This window comes from Micropterus salmoides, unplaced genomic scaffold (assembly GCF_014851395.1).
Source record: "Micropterus salmoides isolate LMB-PRFRI ecotype aquatic unplaced genomic scaffold, ASM1485139v1 Ms_hic_scaffold_17, whole genome shotgun sequence".
Classification (NCBI taxonomy): domain Eukaryota; kingdom Metazoa; phylum Chordata; class Actinopteri; order Centrarchiformes; family Centrarchidae; genus Micropterus; species Micropterus salmoides.
In genome coordinates, this window is record NW_024040817.1 from 21,870,887 (window position 1) to 21,879,768 (window position 8,882).

The window sequence follows — 8,882 nt, forward strand, 5'->3', positions numbered from 1 at the left end:
AAAGTAACTAGTAAAGCTGTGAGACAAATGTTGTGAAGTAAAAAGTACTTTTCCCTCCGAAATGTAGTGAAGTAGTAGAAAGTAGCAGGAAAATAAAGTACAAGTACCTCAAATTTGTACTTGGTTACTGTCCACCGCTGTTTACATTGGGAGTGGGGTCTGATATTGCAAGAAATCTACTGGATTAAATGTAAGTTGTATTGCTCTATGGCACAAACCAGCAAGACTGCTGTTCTTGGTCGACAATGGAACCAGAAATCAGTCATTAGTACTCCAAATAGTAAACAGTCAACACTCTACATGCTCTTTATATATATTTATCTTGTATTTCTATGGTGTTTTCAATTGTTTCTGTGCTGTATTTTAAGCTGTGAACTTTGCACGTAATTTTGTACTACAGTGTAGTGTGGAATGACAAAATCTTGAATTTTGAAACCATGAGGAAGGAAGTAGCAATTTCCCTTTTGACAAGGATGGAAAGTTGCTAATTTTGAGAAACACTAAAATGGGTTGTTTTTTGTATGTTGTATAGTAGTAGTTATTATATACTATATATACACATCTATTCTATATATACTTTTTTGCAGTTAGTATACATGAAATAAACTTGTACCATGCAATTATACTTTTTATAGTAACAGGAAATTTTGCAATATGTATGCAATGGAATCAAGCTGTGACTTAAAAATGGCACCACCAATTTAATGTCACACAGCAAAAATGTTTTTTTCAAATGTTTTCTGAACTGTTCGACCGCCATCCACAATGCATCTTAAAATGTTTTTCCAGCTTTGAGAAGCGCCTTCCTTCCTTCTGTACATTACCTTGTGGAAAAACAGTACACATCTACAGCACACTCAAATGTTTTTCAATGTGAACACCCCACATACTAAAGACCTGTTAGAGTTGGTATGTAGTATGGCTATGGGACACAGCTAGTTTAGCTAATGTTACATGCGTTGTATTAACAAGAATACACAGGATAGTTTATATCCATCTGAGCTGTGGGTGTAAAATATTCTAGTCCCACAGCTGGGCTACAAGGAAGTCATCATGCTATTGTGGATGTATTGCTGTAATAGTCTTTCAATTGCTCCAATCGCCAAACCTTGAATTATTTGCGGGTCATTTGTACTGAAGCAAGGTTGAACAAAGAATTCACATTATAAAGTAAAAGACAAGTGTCTGAATGACAGATGAGTGGTTAGTTCACTACCTTTATTAGAGGCATGTCAAGTTTTCAGTGAATTCCTCAAATTAGTTATTGAGTCTTACAGTTTAAAATTGTACTTTTAGCATGCATATGTCACTGGAAGCATAAATTCTAATTGGAAAGCCATCTCAAGGATGTCATTCTTAACTGGTGATTACAGTACAAGGCGCAGTATTATGTACGTGGCACAAGATTTACAAAATAGCATTTCTTTTGAAACAAGCCTTGACTTGGACCCAATTCATCTAAGAGCAATTCTCTCATCCAACGATGAGCCAGAACAAGGAGATCAAAAGGAGCAGAGCCAGACATTTAACAGCTTCTTCAGTAAATCATCTTACCAATCTTATACTGCTGTAGCCAACTCACAGTTAACAACTCAATTAAGACACAAACACGACATTATTTTCTAATATTAATAATAGTACATTGATATTCCTGCTATCTTGACTTTTAAATGATTTAACCTAGCTTAGATTTGCATACATCAATTGTGATTTTTTATTTTGGCATTAAGAGCAGAAATGCTGTGGTGTAGCTCTTTAAAGCCTACAGGGGGTGTCTCTCGGTCAGCAGGTGATGGCTCTCCTCACTGGAGGGGAAGAGTGCCTCTCTTAGACGGACCATGCGACCTCTGGCCCCAGCAAAGCCACAGGCGTCCTCCACCAGTGTCCTACGAATCGGACGGTACACCTTGTAACGCCTGGGAGAGAGTCAGATACGGGATAGAAGGATGGAAGAGAGACAAATATTTGGTGGGGGAAATTATCTACAGGGCGGTGAAAATAACTTATAAAGTAAAAGGAGTATGTTCATGTCAATGTGCAACACCCATGCATGTTATGACTACTCACTTGCAGACCAGGTAGGCAGTGAATGCAAAGACAGCCACCAGCACAGCGCTGGAGGAGAGCACCACCTCTGCAGCACGAGAAGTCTTGGACACTACAGGGACAGAGGACAGTAGTGAGGGGCATAGACACAATGAGACAGACACAGGGACATCAATCTGTCCATTTTCTACAAAGCAGCTAGTTAAAGAGAATGGATTTATAATAGGACCACTTTGTGCAACCGACCAGGTGTATCCTGGGACTTGTTGATAGTGACAGTGGTGCTTGTCAGGGCCAGGCTACTGGAGTCCTCCAGAGTGATGTTGACACAGTAGGTGCCAGGCTCCAGAAATGTTCGCCTGAGATGCACCTCACACTCTGACGATGGCGGCACGTCATCGCACATAATGTTGTGCACCTGAGTACAGCTGGGATCTGACACAATGGTGCAGGCTGAAGTGGGGATGCTGAGGGTGATTGGACAGAGAGATAGAATTACCAAACTTTTTCTTTATCTAAAAACTTTTAAAAGAAATACTTTTAATGTGTAATCTCTTTGTTGAACTGTATTAAAACACATTTTAAATGCTTTTACAAAGAGAAAACGTGTCACTTCATGACACCCCAACATCAGTCAAGGAAAAGACTAATATGAACTTACATTCATATCAAATTAATAAAGAATAACTTATATACTCACTTGCCCAGACATTTCACCAGGAAGCTGATGTCAGTGTTGGTCACTCTGGAAGCTGACACATCCACGATGCGACTGTTTGGCTGGCTGTTCAGTGCGTGCTTGGGTTCTGTGGAGAACAGATTTTAGATGTGTAGTCATCTCCTCATGACATTAAAATGATGAAGCAGTTTTTAGTGGAGGGAGGTGTGTGTGTGTGTTTGACCCAACAAAGACAAGTTTAGGAGGAAAAAACTGAACCATAAAAATAAGGATTAACGTTTTTTTTTTATAGAAAATTATAATCCTTCCATCACATAAAAATGTGAGTATTGGTTTAGCTTTTTGATATGTGCAAAAAACACTGTAGAGTTCAACGTCAGACACAAAAGGCCAGTTTCATATGACAGTCATTGACTGGATATTCGCCCTGCTGACGGGGTGACAGGAGCTCTGTTGGAGCTCTGTGGAGCTGGCTTTCCTTTAACAACTGGACAACAGAGTCACTGTTGTCTACTTGTTTACTTGAAAATGAAAATAAGGGATTACAGTTATATTTAAATTTTGGAAGGTAGATATTTGACTATATGACAACAATGATTTATCCTTACCACTGAATTGGTTTGTGTTGTCTTTGTGCTTAAAAACAAGCTTTGAACTAAATGCTAACCTCAGCATGTTAACATGTTCAGTGACAACGCTAACATGCTAATGTTTAGCAGGTATAATGTTGACCATGCCTGAGGATGATGGGAGTGTCAATAGTGTTGCAGATATTTGTTCATAAACCAAAGAATTGGACAAATAAAAATTTCATGGGAATCCATCCAGAAGACCTTTAACTCAAAACCAGAGATTTAAACCCCATAATGTTGCTAGAGGAAAAGTCAGGGATCGCTAGCATTAATCCTCTGGGCACCATAAATGTCTGTACAAAATTTCAAGGCAATCCATCCAACAGCTGTTAAGATATATGAGTTTGGACCAAAAAGGTGGACCGACTGACTGACAGCCATTGCCATGGTGGAGCTGTGCCACTAGCAAGGCTGAAATAATAAATAAATAATAAAAGAAAGGAATTATAACAACCTACCACTTTCCAATCATCTTTTAAAGCCACTAGCTGCATGATTTAAAAATGTCTGACTTTGGCGCCATCTGGTGGCAATATCATAAAAGACACTGTGGCAGACAGTGATGCGCTCATTGCTTTGAAAATACTGAATAAGCTTTTAATTTGAATTATAACAGGATTGCGATTATAATTACGAATGGTCCGTTCCCCCCCACCAATTCATCAAAGTAACGTTAAATTATATGTGAAAAGGCAACAGCAGCCTCCCACCCACCAATAATGGTGATGTTGCCCATGAAGGTCCCGTAGGCGTAGCGGAAACACTCGTTGCTGTTGAGGCGCCTGGTGCGGAGCCAGGCCATGGTGGTGGGGTTGGACTCTGGGGTCGCACTGCCAAGAGTAGGCGGGAGGGGCTCCGTGGTGGGCACGCCTGACGTCATGGCAGCGGGAGAGGATGAGGGGAGGGGTCTGCTGGTGCTGGGTGGCGCTGAAACAGGAAACAAGTGGCAAGATATGGACTCACTGGTGTATGTGATGCATGCAACTATTTTATATTCCAGGTTCTCTTCATTAATATTGAGCTCCTGCTCTGACACGTTCACTTCCTCTGTCTGTCTCACTCTCTTTCCCCCTTATACAAACACACTGTTAACTGTGGAGCTCACCCTGTGTGGTCTCCATCTTGAAAGTAACAGCATGAGTCCTGGGTGGAGGTGTGGGAGCCTCTGGACAAACAGACACAAGAATATAATTATGACACATCTGGTTTTATGAGGTCACTTCAATGATCTGTGCAAGGTAAGTCACGTCTTCCTTTGTCTTCTCCATCAAGGTCAGGCCAGTTCAACAGCAGCTTGTATTATCGGAGACAGTGTTGCAGAGGTCAATAAAATAAATTATTCCTGAATGCCTTAACAGTCTCTAAAAATCTGAGAAAGTGCAATAATAAATCAATAGAGTACTCCTTTAAGGTCTCTAAATCTTTTTGGTCATCAAGTACACTACAGTGTATGAGGCTGGATGTATACAGTTAAGGTATGGGTAGTATGTTCGTTAGGGCCATTTCTATGTGGTCTGTCCAGTACCTGTGGGAGATGGTGACGTGGGGGTGGCAGCAGTGGGCGGACACTCTACAGGGAACGCAGCCTCCACCACCAGCTTCACACTCATGGTCCCCAGCCTGCTGTAGGTGTGTGTGGTCACGCCGCGGTGTGTCACCAGCTGGTTGCCATCTCTGAAGTCCCAGATGTAGTCAATGGCAGCGGCGGTTTTGAGGTAACCGCTGGGGTCATGGAGCTGGACTTTAAAGACCACGTCCTCACCACAAAAGAAAACATTCTCAGACTGGTTGACCGCAGCCTTCTGGGAGATGTTGACCGCCACTGGGATCTTATCTGAGAGAGAGTGTGTGTAGGGGCGTCATACATAATTGATTGTCTAAGTTTCTCCATGTGTTTGTATTTGTCTGTTTGTCTGAAACAGGCCAATGGATAAAGTTGTACAAGCTGAATGTGTGAGTTTGTCTCCACCTGTGACATAGAAGACGGTGTTGTCAGTGGTGAGGGGGCTGTACTTCCTGCGCTCGCGTTTCCTGTAGACCATGACCTCCATGACCTCCGCCCCCAGAGGGATGTTGGTGGTGTTGATGGTCACACGGGAGGAGGAGCCGTCACATGTCTCGTAGTACTGGCCTGGGACAAACAGAGAAGATAAATGGAGAAGAATACTGCTACTTGATTTTGTTTTTTTGCATGTGCATGTGTGCTAATCTGTAAACTTGTGTGTTCTCACCCATTGTGTGCCACACATAGACGTAGCTCCTCCGTCTCCAGTCATTACTCAGAGGGAAGGGCTTCCCATCAGGGAATATGTTGCATTTTGTGAAGTCTGCACACTTTCCAAAGCCATAATCGTCCAACCATGAAGTCCAGTTGTACACGTAGCCAGAATGCACTTGTCCATTTGCTGCTCAGAAAAGTAGAGTAAAAGATTGTGTTACTTAAAAACTAAAAAATTAAAGCTGCACTAATTCAATTTTTTGGGACAAATGATCATCTGTAATGTGAAAGGGGTCGCTCATAGTGACAAATCCCATAGAGGATTTTTCCAACATTGTAGTTCCCCTCAGCTCAGAGATCAAAGGAGAGTCAGTAATGGACTTATATTAACCAGGTGGACAGAAACATTGCTCTTCCTCTGCTGGATGTGTAAAAAGGGAAATGTTTGCTAACCATTCACCATATCATTTTTATGAGGCGCTTATACATGTGTTATGTTCATAGTTTGTGGTGCTGCCCCCAAGTGGGCAAAAAATTAATTAGTGTGCTTGTGAAACCATTTGTTTATTCTGCTCCTGTGTTTTTTTGTTGTTGTTTTGAATTATGTTATTGTGTGGCTGTCTAATATGGTGCAGTGGTGTTTTGTGCTGGACAGTGATATAATGTGTCTGAGGGCGTGGCCAGCCGGGCTTTTTAGCAGCACCTGAGGCCTCTAGCTCCGTACCATCCGCACAGTGCTCATCCCATACAAGGTCCCCATTGGCATCCTCCTTCTGGCACGGAGGGTACTCCAGCATGGCAGTGAAAGAGATGCAAGAGCCGTTGAGAGCCGGACTGTCGCTGGTCAGACGAACCTTGGCTTTACCTGCGGAAAAGAGGGTATTCCAGGTGAAAAGACTCCAAACATAATAGGAAGACTTCAGATGAAAAAGATGACTTTACTCACCTTTGTGGTGCGTGAGCTCTTTTGGCTTTGGGTTTAGTGGAGGGTAGAGATAATCATCCCATGGGTTGGTGTCAGGATCCCAGCCAGGGATCGGTGGCACTGGAAATGGAAACTTCCCTGCTACTGCATGCTTGTGTGGGAACATGTCACCGAATGCTGGAGACAGAGAACAAAGGATCACTGAGCGAAATTGATCACAGTCCCCCAGTGAAAACTTTTGTTTTATTAGTTAATTGTGCACATTTAGAGACATGTATTGGAAACCATCCTTACCATTCTTTTGCCAAAAGTTACAGAAAATATGTGAATTACTTCAGTATTAAAATTCATTAGTAGCCTACATTTTTTGCTTAACTGAAGTTTCAAGATTTCAAGAGTCCATGTCTGCAAACATAGTATGAAGATTTTGTAATTAAACTTTTTTATTTATTATTTATCATGACATGAAATCTTTTCTGCTGTGTCACCTGACATGCCTTGTAGAAAATAATGAAAATCTATGAATCTATGAAACCCATCAGAAAAGAAATCATAACTTTGAGTTCCTTGAATAGAGAGATTTACCCCTGCTGTACATGATGTGGGGATCTTTTTAAGAATAAGGCTTCTAAATAATAATAATAATGATGCTTTCTCTAGTTTTAAATTAAATATTTTATTATTTGGTAACTGTATTGTTCTCCATAACTCCATGCGCTTATTTTCGGGTTAATTTAATTGAGACAATCACTGACATATTTTAATGATCAACGGTGGACGACTGACGAAAAACAACAAATTCCAGCAATGTGATTTGATTAAAGGGAAAACAAAATGCAGATATCTGTGTGCTCATGGTAAGACAGATACAGACATTTTAAAAGTTTAAACGTTAGCCTACTTCTGTTGTTTTTATATTATTAATAAAAATATGTTTTTTAACTGTCTGCGACTTTAATGTTCCCTTTGGAATCCAATGTGATTGTGGGATGACAGAGGTTTGAGGTTTAAAATGCGTTGTATTTTTATGGATGTAAAATCGTTTCCTTTGTGTGGATAGTTTTCAATCTGACCAGCCAGGGCGCGCGCCTTAATTAAGCTCATGGGACTCAGAGTGCAGACAGCTGATGACATGATAGGTAGCCTATTACAGAAACTGCAAGAGAAATATCAAATATCAGAAGTCTATTTCACACTTAATAACGACCTGCTGTGCCACATTTTTTTTTAAGTCAAGACCCACGAGTGAGTGTGATATAAATTTGAATACCCTATCTAGAAAAGTAGGACATTTAGTAAATAGTCCACATGATGAGTCTTAATTTTCTACGTCAGATCCAGTCAGACTTACTGTTCAAAATACCTTATCATAACTTTTTTTCACATCAGTTTACAGTCCAACTTCAAAGCAGCACCACTTACTTTTGCGTCCATCAGCTTGATAAAAAAAGCAGGCACAAACCAACAGAAAAACAAATCGCAAGGTTTCCATTTCCCACTCCTCAGCAGGAAAAAAAGTGAGCAATAAGACTAAAGGTTAAAAACAAATGCAGCCTTTCCACCTCCCCAAAGAGTTGATCTGTTCGCCGACAGAGCTTGTCCCTCTTTCTGCTCGCCCAGCTCTCCCACTACTTCCCCCTGCGTGTCCTGATGTTCACTAATTTAATCTGGGGCCGCTGAGTGCACAAACATGTGATGTTTCCTAACAAGACGCATCGCATCTCTCATTAGTCTCCAGGACGCAGGAAACTCCTGAAGTTTGGATGCGCGCAGACGTGCGCACGCTTCCTCACCCTCTGCCTTGCTGAGAAATTATCAAGGCTTTTAATTCGAAAGAGCGTTTATTGATTCAATCACCTAAAATTTTTACGTTGTTCACTGCATGACACTGGCTTTATGATCACCTCTTGTATTTACCTGTTTATCATTTTACTGATTTATGATTTGTCTGTTTTGAAAATGTGATAAGAAGGTCGGTGTAATGTCTTATAAACATTTACTTGCAGTGCTCTGTCGACGACACTTTAAAAAAAAGTTTGATTTTAGAATTTAGGCCCTTATCTTTGCACCCACTTTAGACGATATGTTTGTGAAACTTGTTTCATTGTATTAGCTGTCCAAAGAAAAACAATTTTATACGAAATACATCACGAGATCCTTTCAAGAAAATTAGACTTCTTTTGATCAGTATCTCTGCCTGAATAGACAAATTTATTAAATAAAAAGGACAAACCAGGGTTGGCCAGGTGCTTATTTAAGTCGCAGGCCTCTACTGTAATTAGAGAATTGAATCATAGAGATTGTGAGTTATGTTTTCGTTGAATTCTTGCTTGAACGTCTTCTAACAATTAAACGCACGCTGACCGCTGTGCCTGACTTAAT

General features: G+C 40.8%; 1 protein-coding gene across 2 annotated transcripts; it reads right to left on the reverse strand.

Annotated features, from left to right (window-relative positions):
* Positions 1-1,186: 1,186 nt before the first annotated feature.
* gpnmb (glycoprotein (transmembrane) nmb) lies at positions 1,187-8,125 on the reverse strand. 2 transcript variants are annotated; one of them, XM_038724584.1, is made up of 12 exons: positions 7,923-8,125; positions 6,522-6,677; positions 6,279-6,440; positions 5,589-5,762; positions 5,327-5,488; positions 4,883-5,191; positions 4,463-4,522; positions 4,072-4,284; positions 2,747-2,852; positions 2,293-2,513; positions 2,068-2,158; positions 1,187-1,916 (listed from the first exon to the last, which is right to left on the reverse strand). In XM_038724584.1, the coding sequence occupies exons 1-12, from the start codon at positions 7,990-7,992 to the stop codon at positions 1,763-1,765; spliced, it is 1,878 nt and encodes a 625-aa protein (XP_038580512.1). In that variant the 5' UTR covers positions 7,993-8,125; the 3' UTR covers positions 1,187-1,762. The 2 variants fall into 2 exon arrangements, with proteins under 2 accessions (XP_038580512.1, XP_038580513.1); XM_038724585.1 differs by having other exon boundaries at positions 6,300-6,440; positions 7,923-8,124.
* Between the last annotated feature and the right edge of the window lie 757 nt (positions 8,126-8,882).